At 44.7% G+C, this 20204-nt stretch overlaps 1 protein-coding gene across 1 annotated transcript; it reads left to right on the forward strand.

The window, feature by feature from the left end:
- Window positions 1–12176: 12176 nt before the first annotated feature.
- On the forward strand, window positions 12177–20164 carry APRT (adenine phosphoribosyltransferase). The gene is made up of 5 exons (XM_051974790.1): window positions 12177–12294; window positions 13686–13792; window positions 17060–17193; window positions 18194–18272; window positions 19287–20164. The coding sequence occupies exons 1-5, from the start codon at window positions 12215–12217 to the stop codon at window positions 19427–19429; spliced, it is 543 nt and encodes a 180-aa protein (XP_051830750.1). The 5' UTR covers window positions 12177–12214; the 3' UTR covers window positions 19430–20164.
- Window positions 20165–20204: the final 40 nt, after the last annotated feature.

A 20204-nucleotide genomic window follows, 5' to 3' on the forward strand; every position in this document is an offset into this window, starting at 1 on the left:
CATTTGAGTTTATTAAGTAAGAGAGTGCCATAATCAGACTGGTGCTGAGGGAAAAATCAAAACAGAATGGAACGTGGACTGGATTGCAGAAGAGACTTAAGGCAGGTTATTGCAGCACTCCCAGCAGGCTATTGGAACAATCCAAGGTCCACACTGGAGGGGTGGCATAGAAAGGGCATATTTGACAGGTTTTGCCACCAGGCAGCATATAAGGGGTGAGAAGTAGTGAGGAATCCAGTTGTAAGCCTAGGGATTGGGAAGTGATGCTGCTTTCTACAGGAAAGGAAGAATGGTTGTGATATGTTGAGTTTAAGACACGTCTACAAGACGTCCAATTTTGGATGTATCAAAGCTGGTTGAAGATGTTAGACCAGGGATCAACAGAGAGGTTAGGGGTTCTATTTTGAGAGGATCCACTAGGGAGAAGTAACATGCACATCAAAAGTTATATGAAATACTTTAACATATTTAACATGTGTTGGACTACCTGCCATCTAGGGGAGGGGGTGGGAGGAAGGTTTCTCTTTTAAGGGAAAAGTTGGAACAGAAGGTTCTGCAAGGATCAATGTTGAAAAATTATCCACGCATATGTTTTGTCAATAAAAAGCTATAATGATTTTTTAAAGTTATATGCAGAATATATACAAAATTATGTTTTCAGGGAAGAGAACAGGTCTAATGTGAAGGACAGTTAACAATAGAACAGGGATTTCAGAGGGTACCATTAACTGAACTTTTAACGTCCTCTACAGTTTGGTTCCCATTATTTCCCTTTGTAAACTCTTATGTTCCAGGCAATCCAGCCTCTGGCAAAACTGGACATGTCATCTGTCTGCTTGTCTTTGTTCAGGTCATCCCCTTCTTCTTTCTCCTTCTCTATAACTCTACCTCTTAGAATCCAGTTTCCTTCAAGATTCTGCTCAGATCCCTCCACTCCTCCTTATCTTTAATACTCTTTTTTTCCAACAGTTACTTTGAATATAATTCTCAAATTCATGTGTATTTCTCCAGCCCCTCCAACTCCTTGAACCAAAGGAATCATTTGGTTTTTGATAGCATTTGATACCATAGGACCCTATTTTGGGTTGGGAGGCACCTCAGAGGCCATCTAATTCACCCTCTCCCCTAATTTTATAGTTGAGAAAATGGATGCCAGGACAGATGTAGTGATTTGCCCAGTGTCACACTAATAGTAACACAGTAGGTGATTAATAAATGTTTGAAGTGGAACCAGGAAGTTACCTGAGTTCTTCCCAGTTCTCCTCAGTGCTATGGGAGCCACCTGTTAGTGACCACTGAGGATCTAATTTTGACCAGTAGAAGAGATCGTGTTGTGTGAAAGTACAATAATGGCATAAGGGATGGAGAGACAGTTGCAGTGAAAATCTCTGAGTTTGTCTCTTTATTCCGTTCTCAAGATAGAATGCATATAAGTTTTTTTTTTCCCCCAGAGGATCACTATTTGTCTTTTTTTTTTAAATAACTTTTTATTGACAGAACCCATGCCAGGGTAATTTTTTACAGCATTATCCCTTGCATTCACTTCTGTTCCGATTTTTCCCCTCCCCCAGATGGCAAGCAGTCCTTTACATGTTGAATGGGTTGCAGTATATCCTAGATACAATATATGTGTGCAGAACCGAACAGTTCTCTTGTTGCACAGGGAGAATTGGATTCAGAAGGTAGAAATAACCCAGGAAGAAAAACATAAATGCAAGCAGTTTATATTCATTTCCCAGTGTTCTTTCTTTGGGTGTAGCTGCTTCTGTCCATCCTTGATCAATTTCAACTGAATTAGCTCTCTTTATCGAAGAGATCCACTTCCATCAGAATACATCCTCAAACAGTATCGTTGTTGAGGTATATAATGATCTCCTGGTTCTGTTTATTTCATTCAGCATCAGTTCATGTAAGTCTCGCCAGTCTTCTCTGTATTCATCCCGCTGGTCATTCCTTACAGAACAATAATATTCCATAACGTTCATATACCACAATTTACTCAACCATTCTCCAACTGATGGGCATCCATTCATTTTCCAGCTTCTAGCCACTACAAACAGGGCTGCCACAAACATTTTGGCACATACAGGTCCCTTTCCTTTCTTTAGTATCTCTTTGGGGTATAAGCCCAGTAGAAACACTGCTGGATCAAAGGGTGTGCACAGTTTGATAACTTTTTGAGCATAGTTCCAAATTGCTCTCCAGAATGGCTGGATGTGTTCACAATTCCACCAACAATGTATCAGTGTCCCAGTTTTCCCACATCCCCTCCAACATTACATATTATCTTTCCCTGTCACTCTAACCAATCTGACAGGTGTGTAGTGGTATCTCAGAATTGTCTTAATTTGCATTTCTCTGATTAATAATGATTTGTAAGTTTTTTAAGTAAAGCAAAATTAGTAAAATAAAAGCATATTCTTTCTTTTTTTTTTTTAATTTTATTTTATTTAATAATAACTTTACACTGACACAATCCATGCCAGGGTAATTTTTTACAACATTATCCCTTGCACTCGCTTATGTTTCGGTTTTTCCCCTCCCTCCCTCCACCCCCTCCCCAAGATGGCAAGCAGTCCTATATATGTTAGATAGCATATTCTTTCACAAGCAATATTTGTGTCGGTAAATTTGTTTTATGGCCTTCAGACTCTTATCACTAAATAACGTTGTGGGTCAAAGGGGTTCCTGAAGTCAGCTGGTTCTGCTCAGAGAGTGAGATAAAGATAGCCAAAACAAGAAGAGGACAACAATGTCAGAAAGCCTCAAAGGCGAATAAGAATTGGTTTTGAGGGCAAAAAGTCCTCCTGGAAGAGCTCAGAAAGGATTTTTTAAAATCAGGTAAGAATGGGAGAAGATGAATTGGGAAAAGAAATTAGAGGCCTGTAAGACAATTGGGGGGAGGGAGGAGTCAACAGCTTGGAAAAGAAAAAACAAAAAGTGACCAAAGAAAACAATTCCTTAAAAAAGATAGAATTGGTTAAATGGAAGAAAAAAATCCACTGAAAAAAAAAAAAAACTTCTTTAAAAGTAAAATTGGCCAAATAGAAAAGGAAATACAAAAGCTCAAGGAAGAAAATAATTCAAATAGAATAATTAGAATTGAGCATGTAGAAGCTAATGAGACTATCAGACATTGAGAATCAATCAGACAAAATAAAAAGAACGATAAAATAGAAGAAAAGGTAAAATACTTCATCAGAAAAACAACTCACTTGAAAAAAATAGATCAAGGAGAGATAATTATCAAGAAAAACTGCTCTGATATCCTAAAAATCAAAGAGTATAATAGTCATTGAAAGAATTACTGAAGACGACCTGAAAGAGATCCCAAAATGAAAACTCCAAGGAATATTTTAATCAAATTCCAGAACTATCAGGTCAAGGAGAAAATACTGGAATCAGCTAAAAACAATTCAAATATTAAGGAATTACAGTCAGAATTACACAGGAATTAGCAGCTAGTATTAAAGGATGAGAGGGCTTGGAACATGATAATCCAGTAGGCAAAAAGAGTTTGGATTACAAGCAAGAATCAACTACCCAGCAAAATTGAGCATGATCATTCAAGGGTAAAGATAGTCATTAAGTAAAATTGGGAACTTTAATTTCAATTCAAACTTCCCTAATGAAAAGACCAGGGATGAACTTTCAAATACAAGACTCAAGAGAAACATAAAAAATGTAAATAGTAAAGAATAAAACAACAACAAAAACATTGTATTTTATAAAGTTAAACTGTTAACATCCTTACATGGGAAGATGATACTTGTAACTCTTAAGAACTCTGTCTCTATTGGGACAACTAGAAGAACTATATTTGGAGGATGTGGTTATAAAATAACTTTCATGTAATGAAAAAAATATTAAGTAAAAAAAAAAAAAACAATACTAGAAGGAGAAGAAAAGAGGGAAAGCAAAATGGTAAATTGTTTCAAGAGGCATGAAAGACCTATTACAGTAGAAGGGGAAAAAATGATGAGCATTATTGGAGCCTTATTGTCATTGAATTTGGCTCAAAGAGGTTAATGACACACCAAATTAGGTAGAGAAATTTATCTTCATATCCATATATATCTATATCGTATAGATAAGGAAGTAGGAAGGGAAAGGAGAAACAAAAGGGGCGAAGGGCTAATAGAAGGGAAGATAGATTGGGGAGTGGTATTCAGAAGCAAAACACTGGTGAGGAAGGACAGAATGAAAGGAGAGAGAAAAGTTTATAAATGGGAAAATAGGATAGAGGGAGATCCAGTTGTCATAACTATGAATGTAAATGGAATGAACTTTCCTATCAAATTAAGGTGAATAACAAAGTGGATTAAAAAACAGAATCCTACAATATGTTGTTAGAGTAAACTTAAAAGACTGGAGCAAAATATATCATGCTTCAGCTAAATAAAAAACAGAAATAGCAAACCTGATCTCAGACAAGGCAAAAGCAAAAATCTAATTAAAAGAGACAAGAAAGGAAACTACATTGTACTAAAAGGTACACAACAATGAAGTAATTTTGGTACTAAACATATATGCACCCAATGGTAGAGCATCTATATTCTTGGAGAAATTAAGTGAGGTATAGGGAAAAAAATAACAAAACTATACTAGTGGGGCACTTCAATCTTTACCTCTCAGAACTAGATAAATCTAATCACAAAACAAGAAAGAAGTTAAGGAGATGAATAGAATTTTAGAAAAGTTAGATATGATAGACTTCTGGAGAAAATTGACTGGAGAGAAAAAGAAATAAACCTTTTTCTCAGTAGTACATAGCACCTACACAAAAATAGACCATGCATTAGGCATCACAATCAAATGCAGACAACTAGAAATATTAAATGCATTTCTTTCAGATCATGATGCAATAAAAATTGCTTGTAATAAAGGGCCATGGGAAGATAGATTAAAAATTATTCGGAAACTTAATCAAATTCCAAGAATCAAATGAGTCAAACAAATCATAGAAAGGATAATTTCATCAAAAGTGACAACAATGAGACAATATATCAGAATTTATGGGGTGCAACCAAAGAAATACTTAGGGGAAATTTTATCTCTCTAAACACTTACCTGCATATATAGAAAAAGAGAAAAGTCAATGAATTAGGCATGCAATTTAAAAAGCTAGAAAAAGAACAAATTTAAAGCCTCAATTAAATGCCAAATTAGAAATTCTGAAAATCTAAGATTTATAAAATTGAAAATAAGAAAACTATTGAACTAATAAGTAGTACAAAGAGCTGTTTTTAGGAGAGAAAAAATAATAAAATAAGCAAACCTTCAATTAATTTGATTTTTAAAAAGAAGAAAACTAAATTACCAGAATCAAAAATGAAAAGTATGAATTCACCACCAATGAAGAGGAAATTAAAACAATAATTTGGAGATATTTTGCTTAACTGTATACCAATCTGATAGTCTAAATGTAATGGATGGATATTTACAAAAAAATAAATTGCCCGGATTAATAGAAAAGAAATAAATTATTGAAATAACTTCATTGTGTTTTTCTCATTCGCATTTTATTTTTTCAAATCCATACAAAAATAGTTTTCAACATTTATTTTTGAAAGATTTTATGTTCCAACTGAGTGGATGCCCATCAATTGGAGAATGGCTGAATAAATTGTGGTATATGAATATTATGGAATATTATTGTTCTGTAAGAAATGACCAGCAGGAGGATGTCAGAAAGGCCTGAAGAGACTTACGTGAACTGATGCTGAGTGAAATGAGCAGGACCAGGAGATCACTATATACTTCAACAACAATACTATACGATGATCAATTCTGATGGACGTGGCCATCTTTAGTAAAGAGAAGAACCAAATCAGTTCCAATAGAGCAGTAATGAACTGAACCACTATCCACAGCAAAAGAAGTCTGGGAGATGACTATGAACCATTACATGAATTCCCAATCCCTCTTATTTTTGTCCACCTGCATTTTTAATTTCCTTCACAATCTAATAGTACACTATTTCAAACTCCAATTCTTTTTGTACAGCAAAATAATTGTTAGGACATTTATGCTTTAATATACTTGACATGTATTGGTCAACCTGCCATCAGGAGGGAGGGGATGGGAGGAAGGAGGGGGAAAATTGGAACAAAAGGTCTGGCAATTGTCAATGCTGTAAAATTACCTATGCATATAACTTGTAAATAAAAAGCTATAATAAAAAAAAAAAATTTAAGATTTTGTGTTCCATTTTTTTTCTCCTCTCCCTCCCCTTCCTCAAGATAGCAAGCAATCTGATATTATATATATATACAATTTTTAACACATTTCCATGTTTGTCATGTTGTGCAAGAAAAATCAGGCCAAAAGGGAAAAAAACACAAGAAAGAAAAAGCAAACAAACAAAAAAAGGTGAAAATACTATAGTTCAATCTGCATTCAGTTTTTATAGTTCTCTTTCTAAATGCAGATGGCATTTTCCTTCCCAACTCTGTTGAAATTGTCTTGGATCACTATGATGAGGTCTAGATATGAGGTACCTAAATGAAATTAGGGTTTAGTTGAGGTCTAGTGGCAGGTTTGGGGTACAGGGAGTCAAATAGAGCTCCCCTGCAACCCCCTTGGGTTCGGTGCAAGGATACGGAGTTAAATGAGGTCTAGTGGCGGTGCAAATTCCCAATAAAGGAATTTATTGGCCTGAAAAGCTAGATTGATAAAAGAGGTTTATTATGGGGTTTGAAAGTAAGGTTAAAGTATAATTAAGGACATAGGTGAAGGTAGAGATAAGAAAGGCACTGGCACAGAGTTCCAGTGGACAGAGGGTCCTGACATGCCAAACGTAAGGCTGGCATGTTTGGGACCTCTCTGCAAAGAGGGGGTCCCAGTGGAACCCTTTTATAATGGGAGATTTAGCTAGAGGGGCCTGTGGGTGTAGCCCCAAGTTGGCTCAGATCTGGATAGGGTTAGGACAGGCTTGGATCTTCTATTGGAATTCAAAGGGACCAGGATTTGTGAATCAAAAGGTCCTCCATTGATAATTACATTAACTAGGAGGGGTTGGGAATCAGAAAGAAAGGAATAAGTCAATTCTTAAAGAGACCACACCTGCATCAACTACACTGCTGAAAAGAGCTAAGTCTAATAAGTTGATCATCACATGATTTTGAAACAAAAGATTTTGCAAGGATCAATGTTGAAAAATTACCCATGCATATGCTTTGTAAATAAAAAGCTTTAATAAAAAAATAATAAAAATGAAAAAAAAGTAATCAAAATTATCTATTTTGCATTTTACAATATTTTCTGGTTCTTTTTTGTCCATAAAATTTTCCCTTTTCCTAAGATCTGACATTAGACTATCCCTTACTCTCCTAATTTGCTTATGCATGTATCAAACTCATTAACAGTATGTATATCCCTGGAAAGTATACTTCCAAGGTAAGTGAACTTATCCACAGGATTCCAACCAATTTGCTTGCAGGGGTCTTCAAACTACGGCCCTCAAGCCAGATGCAGCAGCTGAGGACATTTATCCCCCTCACCCAGGGATATGAAATTTCTTTATTAAAAAAAAACAAAACAAAGTTTTTGTTTTTACTATAGTCCGGCCCTTCAGCAGTCTGAGGGACGGTGAATTGGCCCCCTATTTAAAAAGTTTGAGGACCCCTGGCTTAGGTTGTTACCCTTTTGACCTTAATTTGTCCATGGTGTGAGTTGTTGGTCTATGCCTAGTTTTTGACACACTATTTTCCAATTTTCCCAACAAATTTTGTCAACTAGTAGATTCTTATCCCAAAAGCTGGAGTCTTTGTATTTATCAAATAATAGATTACTATAGTCATTGACTATTCTATCTTGTATAACTAATCTATTCCACTGATCCACTTAGCAAAACAAATGGTTTTGATGACTGCCACTTTATAATATAGTTTTAGGTCTGGAATGGCTAGGCCCACCTTCCTTTGCATTTTCCCCCATAATTCCCTTGAAATTCTTGACCTTTTGTTCTTCCAGATCAATTTATTTTTTTCCCTAGCTCTATAAAGTAATTTTTTGGCAGTTTGATTGGTATGGCATTTAATAAGTAGATTAATTTAGGTAGAATTTTCATTTTTATTATATTAGCTCAGCCTACCCATGGGCAATTGATATTTTTCCAATTAAATAATCTCATTTTAGGGGAAAAAAAACTGAACAAAGTCATCAATGAACTCCCTAAAAAAAAAAAAAAAAAAAAAAAAAAAAAAACTCCAGCGTCAGATTTACAAGTGAATTCTACCAAACATTTGAAAAACAATTTATTCCAATACTATATAAATAGTTTTATTTGGAAAAAAAAAAAAAGAAGGTATTCTACCAAATTTCTTTTACGATACAAATATGGTGCCGATATCTAAATCAGGAAGAGCCAAAACAGAGAAAGAAAATTATAGACCAATTTCCTTAATGAATATTGATGCAAAAATTTTAAATAAAATATTAGCAAAGAGATTACAGCAATTTATCACAAGGGATGAGACATGATGACCAGGTAGAATTTATACCAGGACTGCAGGGCAAAAGCAACAGAAATCATGATTGCTTGCCATTTTGGGGGGGAGATATGGGAGGGGGAAGAAAACAATTGAAACTCAAAGTCTTATAGAAAATGAGTGCTGAAAATTGTCTTTTCAGGCAATTGGGGAAAATAGAGTACTACTTACCAAAAAATAAATAAAAATAAATGTTTGAATCAAAGAAAATAAGGTTGCCAGCCTGGAACAAAAAGAATTTTCTCTAAAGGTTTAAACCACTGGAGAGGCCCTAAGGGCCCACATTCCCCAGTGTAACCTTATCTCCTGTGCCCCACACAAAGTCCACAAGGTACCACTCTCCTAAGCACACTCTGTACTTCCCAGCTCACCTTTGCCTCTTTCCTCTCTGCCCAGAATGCCCTTTTGCCTCATTTATGCCAGCCTTCAAATCTCCCTTCTTCCAAGAAACTTTTCCTGGTCCTTGCAACGAGGAGTGATGAGAAAGCGCTTTCTGTACATATCTGAATCCTCTCTGCTGGGCTTGGAGTGTAAGGATCATTTCATGTTGCCCCATAATTTTCCAGTTGAACTTTTGTCCTTGCTGAATGAACAGTCACTACAACTTAGCAGAAAGAACTTGGGAGCTCATGCTGGCCCTTCTGCTTATGAGCTGTGTGTCCTTGGGCAAGGGGGCCTCGGCTTCCTGTTCTGTAAAGCAAAGAGATTGAGAATGGATCCAACAACCCACTTCAAGGAGCTTTTGTTGCATGTCTTCTATAATAATAATAACTCCCATTTACATGGCTGGTTATGGTGTGCAGAACACGGCTTTCTGAAATGAGTTAACAAATGACTTAGCCAGGGGCCTCGGGCGCTTACTAGCTGAGTGATGCTGGGCAAGTCAATTCACTTCCATCTGCCTCCGTTTCCTCAACTATAAAATGGGGAGAGTAAAGTGCCTACTTCACAGAATTATGAAGATCAAGTGAAATGATAATGGTAAAATTCCTAGTGCTTAATATACATAGGATATAACTGTTAATTATTGTCTTCATCATTAAAGCACCTGGCACATAGTAGGTGTTATATAAATGCTAGCTATTGTTATTAAAGTGCTTGTCACAAAGTAGGTACTGTGTAAATGCTAGCTGTTATTAGTAAAGCTCTTGGAATGTAGTAGGGTTTTATATTAATGGTAGCTGTTATTATTATAAAGCACCTGGCACATAGTAGATGCCATGTAAATGCTAGTTATTAATATTATAGTTTCTATCATACAGCAGGTGCCATGTAAATGCTGGTTATTAATATTATAGTTTCTGTCCTACAGAAGGTGCCATGTAAATGCTGGCTATTAATATTATAGTTTCTGGCATACAGCAGGTGCCATGTAAATGCTGGTTATTAATATTATAGTTTCTGTCATACAGTAGGTGCCATGTAAATGCTGGCTATTAATATTATAGTTTCTGTCGTACAGAAGGTGCCATGTAAATACTAGTTATTAATATTATAGTTTCTGTCATACAGCAGGTACCATGTAAATGCTGGTTATTAATATTATAGTTTCTGTCCTACAGAAGGTGCCATGTAAATGCTGGCTATTAATATTATAGTTTCTGGCATACAGCAGGTGCCATGTAAATGCTGGCTATTAATATTATAGTTTCTGTCCTACAGCAGGTGCCATGTAAATGCTGGCTATTAATATTATAGTTTCTGTCCTACACAAGGCCATGTAAATGCTGGCTATTAATATTATAGTTTCGCATACAGTAGGTGCCATGTAAATGCTGGTTACTAATATTATAGTTTCTGTCATACAGAAGGTGCCATGTAAATGCTAGTTATTAATATTATAGTTTCTGTCATACAGCAGGTGCCATGTAAATGCTGGTTATTAATATTATAGTTTCTGTCATACAGTAGGTGCCATGTAAATGCTGGCTATTAATATTATAGTTTCTGGCATACAGAAGGTGCCATGTAAATACTAGTTATTAATATTATAGTTTCTGTCATACAGCAGGTACTATGTAAATGCTGGTTATTAATATTATAGTTTCTGTCCTACAGAAGGTGCCATGTAAATGCTGGCTATTAATATTATAGTTTCTGTCTTACAGCAGGTGCCATGTAAATGCTGGTTATTAATATTATAGTTTCTGTCATACAGCAGGTGCCATGTAAATTCTGGTTATTAATATTATAGTTTCTGTCATACAACAGGTGCCATGTAAATGCTGGTTATTAGTATTATAGTTTCTGTCATACAGAAGGTGCCATGTAAATGCTGGTTATTAGTATTATAGTTTCTCTCATACAGAAGGTGCCATGTAAATGCTAGTTATTAATATTATAGTTTCTGTCATACAGCAGGTGCCATGTAAATGCTGGCTATTAATATTATAGTTTCGCATACAGTAGGTGCCATGTAAATGCTGGTTACTAATATTATAGTTTCTGTCATACAGCAGGTGCCATGTAAATGCTGGCTATTAATATTATAGTTTCTGTCATACAGCAGGTGCCATGTAAATGCTAGTTATTAATATTATAGTTTCTGGCATACAGCAGGTGCCATGTAAATGCTGGCTATTAGTATTATAGTTTCTGGCATACAGCAGGTGCCATGTAAATGCTGGCTATTAATATTATAGTTTCGCATACAGTAGGTGCCATGTAAATGCTGGTTACTAATATTATAGTTTCTGTCATACAGCACGTGCCATGTAAATGCTGGTTATTAGTATTATAGTTTCTGGCATACAGCAGGTGCCATGTAAATGCTGGTTATTAGTATTATAGTTTCTGGCATACAGCAGGTGCCATGTAAATGCTGGTTATTAGTATTATAGTTTCTGGCATACAGTAGGTGCCATGTAAATGCTGGTTATTAGTATTATAGTTTCTGGCATACAGCAGGTGCCATGTAAATGCTGGTTACTAATATTATAGTTTCTGTCATACAGCAGGTGCCATGTAAATGCTGGTTATTAGTATTATAGTTTCTGGCATACAGCAGGTGCCATGTAAATGCTGGTTACTAATATTATAGTTTCTGTCATACAGCAGGTGCCATGTAAATGCTGGCTATTAATATTATAGTTTCTGTCATACAGCAGGTGCCATGTAAATGCTGGCTATTAATATTATAGTTTCTGGCATACAGCAGGTGCCATGTAAATGCTGGTTACTAATATTATAGTTTCTGTCATACAGCAGGTGCCATGTAAATGCTGGCTATTAATATTATAGTTTCTGGCATACAGCAGGTGCCATGTAAATGCTGGTTACTAATATTATAGTTTCTGGCATACAGCAGGTGCCATGTAAATGCTGGTTATTAGTATTATAGTTTCTGGCATACAGCAGGTGCCATGTAAATGCTGGTTATTAATATTATCATAGTGCCTGGAACATACGAGGTGCTGTATAAGTGCTATATGATCGTAGCGGTAAAGCACAGGGCAAGCAGTAGGCGCTTTGTAATAAATGAGATTATTTTTATTGATTGATCCTGTCCTTCCTGCCCCGATTCTACAGCTGGGGAGCCCGGGGCTGGCTCCCGGAGGTCGGCGGTAGGCCACAGCGCCCCCTAGCTGTCAAGGGCAGACTTCGGGGCCCGCGGCCTCCTTCCTCCAAGGGGCACGTCCTCGAGCCCAGCGGAGGGCGTGGCCTCTTCTCTTTCCCCGCCCCTTCCCGCGCCTGCGCAGTCCGCGCCTCCGCGAGGAGCAGGCATGGCAGAGTCCCAGTTGCAGCTCGTGGCCCGGCGGGTCCGGAGCTTCCCCGACTTCCCCAAGCCCGGCATCCTATTCCGGTGAGGGTCGGGGCTGGGGGCGGGCTTGGGGGTCCGGGCTGAGGGAAGGCATCGCCGCGAGCCCTGACCTCTCGGGTGCTGCGCACTGGGGATTCGAACCCAGAACTTCGCCTCCCAGGGTCCCTTCCCCCCCCTTCCCCCGGACCTCCAAGCCCTGGGCTGATTTCACAGGTTTTAAGTTTACGAAGGAGGAAACAGTTCTAGAGAGGGGAGGTCACGGGCTTACGGGCGTTTAACCCGGCGGGGCCGGACTAGAACCCAGGTCCCGGGAGTGGGGAGCCTGAGCCCAGCGCCCCCCCCCCCCCCGGCGTAATCCTCTGCTGGGCCGGCAGAGCTGGGGGACGAGAAGGGTTCCTGGCAGTGGCTGTCCCCGGAGGGACCGCGTCCCCTCGCCCTCCCCCGCCCCAGTGGGTGAGAGGGTTGGGCCAGGGGCCGAAGCCCCTGCGGCGGCGGGCGCGAGACCCGGGAGCAGCCCTGGGCTCCTGTGGCCTTTTCCTTCCCCCTTCACCTCCCTTAACCCCGTCCTCCTCGTTCCTGCCCAGTAGCCTCTCGCTTCCCCATCTTCCTGGAGGGCCCTCCCCCCCCTCAGGGAAGTCCTCTCCCCTCCTGGAGGGCCCCCCTCCCCCCCCCCCCCCCCGGGAAGTCCTCTCCCCTCCTGGAGGGCCCTCCCCCCCCCAAGTCCTCTCCCCTCCTGGAGGGCCCCCCTCCCCCCCCGAAGTCCTCTCCCCTCCTGGAGGGCCCCCCTCCCCCCCCCCGGGAAGTCCTCTCCCCTCCTGGAGGACCTCCCCCCCCCCCCCCCGAAGTCCTCTCCCCTCCTGGAGGGCCTTCCCCTTTGACCTTGGGGGGAGCCTTCAGTGACCCCCTCCTTCCAGTGTTAGTGACAGCCCCCTAGGGCCGGAGCCCCCGCTGCTCCTGCTCCCCAGCCCCGCCCCCCTGGGGGTATCTCAGTCTCCCCGGGTTCAGACTAGTGACCCATGTGCCGCCCCCAGCTCTGACCGCCCCCTGTGCCGGAAGCCTCTCCTCTCCCCCATTCTCCCAGGGAGGCTGCGGCCGCCGGACCGGGCAGGGGTTCAGAGGCTGGTGCCCCTCCCGGGCCTGGGTCTCAGGAGGCCTCGGGATCAGCTCCGAGGGGAGCAGGGAGCCGGGATGCACCCCCCTCCCCCGGGAGACATGACTGCTCATGGACGCACCCCCAGGGTGGGTCAGCGGAGCCCTCCCGGAGGCCAGGTCAGGCTTGGCGCCCAGCCTGGGACCCTGAGCCAGGGGTCTCCGTCTGCTGCTCACCCCCGGGAGGAGGAGGATGTCCGCCAAGCCTCTGTGGGGGGCGGCCCCTCCCCCTCGTGCCTGTTTCTTGGGGCCCTGGCTCCCAACACCCGCTCTTTTCTCCCCAGGGACATCAGCCCTTTGCTAAAGGACCCGGATGCCTTCAAGGCTTCCATTGAACTTCTGGCTGATCACCTGAAAGAAAACCACAAGACAAAGATTGATTATATTGCAGGTGAGTGAGGGGTCCAGCCCGGCCCCAGGTATAATAAAAACTAAGGCTGTCCCTGCCTTCAAGGCTCTAGCCATCTCATGGGGGAGACTCCAGCAGACGAAGAAGGGAGGAGAGGGCGCAGCAGGGCGGCCGGGGGAAATGGGGAGCAGCCCCTCCTAGGACAGAGGCCCCGCGCATTTAGGGCTGAGGTGGGAGGACCAGGCCGCGGTGCTGACAGCACAAGAGGAGTTTCCTGGGCTGGGCCAGCCCGGAGAAAGCCCACAACAGTGCTCGGGGAATACGGGTCAGTATTTATCACTTGGCGCTCCCGCTGCCCGGGGTTTGGTGCTGATGGCTCTGGGAGTGGAAGGAGAGCCGGGTTTTGTTTTGGCCAGAAGCCCCGAGGGCCTCCCCTAGCCTTGATCACGGTTTGGGCCGCCTTAAAAAGGCCTCCAGGACCATCTCCTGGGAGAAAGGGGGGGGGGGCCCTCCCTGAAACCCCACCTCCCTGATGCCGTGGCCTCTCCAAGAGCAAAGGACAGAAGAGAAGCATTTATTAATCACCATCTGGGCTGAGCCCCTTGCATTGCTCATACCCAGCCAGAAATAGCTTGGATCAAGGTTCAGGTGATACTACTTCTCACTTCTGGTGCTTTCAGGTTTGCAAAGCACTTTCCAAATGTTCTCTCTGAGGCCCATTCTACAGATGAGGACACTGAGGCAGACAGGGTCAGACAGCTAGGAAGCCTGGGCTGGTGCTCAGGACTTGCCCCTCACAGGAAGCAGCCCAGGCAGAGGTCGGCGGCTCTAGGTGGCCGGGTGCCATCCACAGCGAGGGCACTGGCTCCGTTTCTCCAATCTCATCTCCACCCAAATCCTTTGGCCATCTCTTTTCTTGCCCTAGTCCCAGGCCACTGAGGGCAGCCTTTAGCCAAAAAGAGTCCCCTGTCCCAGGGATCCCCACCTAGGGCCGGACTTGGGTCATTGCCCGAAGTCCCCAGCAGAGGTGGAGCCTGCTCCCTCACTCGTCTGGTTAGGGGAAGTTCCGGCAGCCTCAGCCTGGGTTTGCCTCTCATTCGGAGGGGTGAGGCTGACAAACAAGAAAGCAGCAGGGTGACCCTGTTCCTGTACCAAGGGAAGCTCTGCGCCAGCTGATCCTCCAGATCACAACAGGACCTGGTGTGGGGGGTGGGGTGCTCAGTAAATGCTACTTTCCCCTTGCCAGATCACCAGAAGGGTTTTGGAATTTCCTAGATCCACCAACCAAGAGGCAAATGAATAATTTACATTTTAAAAAACCTGATTTATTGATTCCTTTTGTATTTGCCTTACGCTTGTTTGCAGATATTTAGTATCCCTTTCCCTCCTCCAGTGGATGGCCATACTCTCCCTGGAACTCTCAACAAAAAAAAAAAAAGAGAAAGGAAAAAAAAGAAAAACAATAAAAACGACCAAAGCAGTAATCATGTGGGACATTCCAGCCCATAATCCCTTCCTTTGCCAAGAGGCAGGAATGTTTCATTCTCTGTTCTTTGAGACCAAGATTGATTATGATGATTACTCAAGGTTTGGCCTCCTTTTAACATTTTTAAAATTACATTTCATTTTTATTATGTACATAATCATAAACATGTACACTTTGGTATAAATGAAGACAGAGACTTGTAGAGTAAGCTGGGAATTTGTAGTACTTTTGGTTTTTCAGTCATTCCTTACATTTTAACAAGGTCATTCCTTTTATTCACTTTATTATAATGTTTGTCAGTATTCTCCTAGCTTTGCTTTTTTTCACTCTGCATCTATTAGAATCATGGGAGAGGGACCTTAGTTCAGCTTTCTCTTTGGACAAGTGAAGAAAGTGAGGCACAGAGTTCCCAAAGTGACCTGAGACCCCACCGTGTATTCAGCAAAGCCAGAAAACAGACTCGGGTCCTCCAGCCTCCACACTCAGCACTTTGCCCACACCTCTTCATACAATCTCTGAATTCTTCACAAGGGCCGTTTCTTACTGCGCAGTCATGCTCTTAGATTCCCATCCTGGTTTGTCTCTAGATGGTTGGACTAGTTCCCACCTCCACCAACATCCTGTGCCTGTCTCCCCACCACCTTCCATCTTTCACTGCTTCCATCGATCATCCACCGCCTTTGATCCCATCAGTCTCACCATCTTTGGTTGTTCCTATTGATTGTTCACCACCTACCATGTGATGTTCCCATCCTCCACTGTCTGCCATCTCTGCTCCCATTGATTGTCTACCACCCACAATTTTTCATCCTCCACCATCTTTGATTACTCCTTCTGATTGTCCCCTTTCTCTGTTGGATCTTCAGTGAAACTCAGTATTATCTTGGTCTGTATTTTTTCTCATTGATGATTTAGGAAATGTTATCATATACTCATTGGTAACTTGAAAATGTTTTTAAGCATTTGTTTACAGCCATTGACTACTCTTTAGGAAACAGCTCTCGACCTTTGTGTCTGTTTGTCGTGCTATTTCTTGGACATCTCCATGGGGGTGCCCTAGAGACTTTCCAAACCCAGTCTGTCAGGATACCAACAGCCTGCCCATCATCCAGCTCTAATCAGTAGCCAGGTCCTAATGGTTCTTTCTCCGTCTGCCCCTCATCTCTTCCAGTCTCCCACGGACTGCCTCCATCTGTAGAGGAGCCTCCCTGCTCTTCCCCCTTCTCTCCTGTGCTCTTGGGGTCCCTGGCTTCTTTCACAGCGCGCTGGGCTCTGCTTCTTCCGGTGGGATGTCCTGATGCCCTGCTTCTGTTTGCTCCGTCTCCACCCCACCCATTCCCTGCATTTATAACTGTCCTCTCTACTCCTGGATGGATGCTGCTGCCCTGAGAATCACCAAATGAGGGAGCCTTCCTTTGGCCTTGTTCCTTATCCAGGTGTGCCTGTCCTGGGAAGTCCCTGCGGGCTCCAGGGGCAGGCACCTTGTGTTTGTGTTACTCCCCTTCCCTTGGACCCAGAGATGGTGAGTCCCCGGCTCCTGGGGGCCGGCCTGCCCTGCCTCCCTAGTACTGAGCCGCTGCTCGTTAATGTTTGGGAATGGAAGGAGAGCTGAACCTGCCCTTTTACTCGAACCCTTATCCTTCTGTGACCTTGTAGAAGTCATTTTCCTGCTTAGTGGATGTGACCTTCCACCTTTGGCAACAGGCAGGGGAAAGCTGCTAAACCTTTTGCCCAGGTGCCTCAGTCTCTTAAGGGGTACAGTTGGGAAACTCCCCCCTTTTTATTCAACATTTAAAGCTCCCTGATGCTCTCCCCCCTCCCAGGTTTGGATGCTCGGGGTTTCCTGTTCGGTCCCCCTCTGGCCCAGAAGCTTGGAATTGGGTTTGTGCCCATTCGAAAGCGGGGGAAGCTTCCAGGGCCCACGGTATCCACCAGTTACTCTCTGGAGTACGGCCAAGTAAGTCAGGGCTGGGGGGCAGGACCACCTGGGTCAGTAGATTGGAGAGGTGATGTCTGGGAAAGGAGTCTGGATTCAGTCAGAAATCATGCTTAGATCCCAGGTGGGCCCGGAGGCAGGTCACCTTCCTTTAAGAGTCAGGTCATCGGGAGGCCTCTGGACAGGAGTTTCTGGCTCAGCTCATTGGAGAGGTTCCTTTCAGTTCATCAGACTGGCCCTAGGAGCATTTATTAGGCACCTACTGTGTGCTGAGCACTGAGGATACACTAAGGACAGCCCCAGACCAAGGGGAGAGAAAGGGCTCATCAGCAGGAGGGCAGAGGGAGCATGGCTACAAAACCGGGGGGGTTCCCTAGGTCGGAGGTGGGGAGGAAAGGGGGTGGCTCACATTCTCATGGGGGAGCATGACATTTCCAGGAGCAACAACAGCCAGTTTAGTTCCAGCTCGGGAGCCGGTGATGTGGGTGCCAGAGGCCAGTGGGAGGGTAGGGCCGTCAGGTACCAGCCTGGAGAGGGGGGGGAAGATGAGCCATCCCAGCTCTGCCCAGTGCCCCTCAGGGAAAGGGTTAAGTCCGTTGGAACGGAATGGGGACATTAAACAAACTTGGGAATATTTGGAAGTGGATGTCCTGGAAAAGCCAAGGGTGGCGTTGAGGCTGGAGCGGAGGGCCTGACAGCCTTGGACCGCAGCCCCCACCACCACTGAGGCTGTTCAGAAGCAGGCACAGAATGGCGGCAGAGACCCAGCGGACCAGGCTCGGTCCCAGCCAGAGCAGCAATGACTAACGCTGGCACAGCACTTTGTGTGGCACACTGACCTCTCCAGCCCAGGAGGGAGGTGCCACACTGTCCCCATTGCCCATGAGGTGACCAGGGTCACGCAGCTGGCGGGGGTCTGAGGCTGGATCGTGACCCCACATGGCGGCGTGGGCCGGGTTGGCCCCCTGGCAAGGTGGGGGGGTTGCTTCTCTGCCCCAGTGACCCGAGTTTCACTCTCCAGGCAGAATTAGAGATCCAGGAAGACGCCATTGAGCCTGGCCAGAAGGTAGTGATTGTGGATGACTTGCTGGCCACCGGAGGTAACTGGCCAGAGGAAGGTGGGGCTGCTGGGTGTAGTCCTGGGCAGGGGGCACATTCCATGAGTTTTGTAACACCTTCTGAGGGAGGAGTAGGTGGTAGTTCCATTTTGCAGATGAGGAAACAGGCTGAGAAAAATCAAATGGCCCACCCAGGTCACCCAGCCAGAAAGTGAAGTGAGACTGGGTCTGGAGCTGGCTCTCCTGCCCCCAGGCCCAGCATCCACTCTTGGGCCAAAGAGCTGCCCGCCTCAGTGTGGGGGATGGAAGGCTCAGCTGCCATCTGTGCATGGGCATCCCTAAGGGGCCCACAGTGTGCCAGGACAGAGCTAAGGGTTCCTGGGCTGACGGGGGTCTCAGCATGCAAACACAGTTGTGTCCTCACTGTGTGGAGGACCCACAGGGAATGTGCCAGAGGGGGGAGGTGCTGCACAGGCTGTGGGTGGGCAGAAAGCCCTGAGAAGCTGGCCCACTCCTGGGGTTGCCGATCCAGATATCAGCCCTGCTCTGGAAGCATTGCCCATCCTGGTCTCCTTCAGGCTCTGGAGCCAGTTCAGGCAGCATCAGCTTTAGAGCTCTGGGGGCCCCCTCTGGTGTTCCCCGCACCTTCCTCACTCCCATGGTGCCCGCCCTGGCATACACTCACCTCCCCAGCCTAAGGGAGCGCTCTCCAAATGAGGAAGAATCCAGAGAGAGACCCAGGTTCAAATTCCACCCCAGCACACCCTTGTCTGAGATCCCGGACGAGTCAGCCAGTGGCCAGACCCAGACTAGAGTCCTGGGAGATGGTTTACCAGCATGTAGCTGCAACTTAAAACTCAGCCCACATGTGGCCACACCCCTCCGCCCTATTCAGTGGGCCCCATTTCTTTGGGTTTGGCCCTCGCTCAAGGCAGGAGGTCCCCGTCCTGGTGAAATCCCGGGTGCAGGCCCTCCCAAAGTGGCGGGGAGTCTGGAATGACATCCCTGCTGAGGCCCTTGGGGGCCCTCTTGACTGCTGCCCTTGTCACCCTACAGGTACCATGGGGGCGGCCTGCAAGCTGCTGCAGAGTCTCAAGGCTGACGTGCTGGAGGGCCTGACCCTGCTGGAGCTGACATCCCTCAAGGGCAGAGAGAAGGTGGCGCCCATGCCCTTCTTCTCCCTGCTGCAGTACAAGTGAGGCCGGGCTGCCAGCCCCGGCCCCACTGGCAAGAATTCGGACAGGTTTTTTACCTCCATTGGGAGAGCCAGGCTTGGACCAGCACAGCCAAGTCCCTCTCACTGGACAGCTATGCAATGGCACCATAAGCCAGCCAGCCTCCTGGAGAGGCACTTCCTCCCAGCATCCTCCACGGGGGCTCTCACCCCTTTCTCCCCAAGAACGCAGCATGCTCCCTGGTGCACCTTCCCACAACCACAGGCCATCCTAGATCCTTAAATCGGAGGGATGAAAAGTTGATTTTGTGGTTTAGAATTCAACTTAAGTGTTTCCCAGGCCAATCAATTCCCATTTACTTGAGAGGTTGTAGACCTGCATTGCCAGTGGCCTTAACCTCTCTGCCCCAGTCAGACTCCAATTCTAGAGGGCCAAAGCCCTCCCAGAGTTCTGAGGAGGACCATGTTTGTGACCATAAAAGCCATAGAAGCTTTGCCTGCACCATCCATGGCCCTGGCCCCAAGGCCCTCTGCAGGTGAAAGTGACCACTGCAGGTTCAACTCCTGGCCCCTCTTTTTATGTTTTTCACTTTTTCCCAACCTAAGTTTCCCTAAGGCCCCTGGAAGGGCCGCTGCACAAGGAGGGTCAGCCAAGTAGCCTGGCCATGCAGATGTGCCCCGAGGGGAGCCCTGCCATCTATGCCCTTCAGATTCCCGTCTGGTGCTGTCTGTATTTGAAGATTAAAACAGTTATAATAAACGCTGGTCGGGTGCCTTCCTTCTGAGCCTACAGACAGGAG

The sequence above is a fragment of the Antechinus flavipes genome, chromosome 2 (assembly GCF_016432865.1).
Source record: "Antechinus flavipes isolate AdamAnt ecotype Samford, QLD, Australia chromosome 2, AdamAnt_v2, whole genome shotgun sequence".
Classification (NCBI taxonomy): domain Eukaryota; kingdom Metazoa; phylum Chordata; class Mammalia; order Dasyuromorphia; family Dasyuridae; genus Antechinus; species Antechinus flavipes.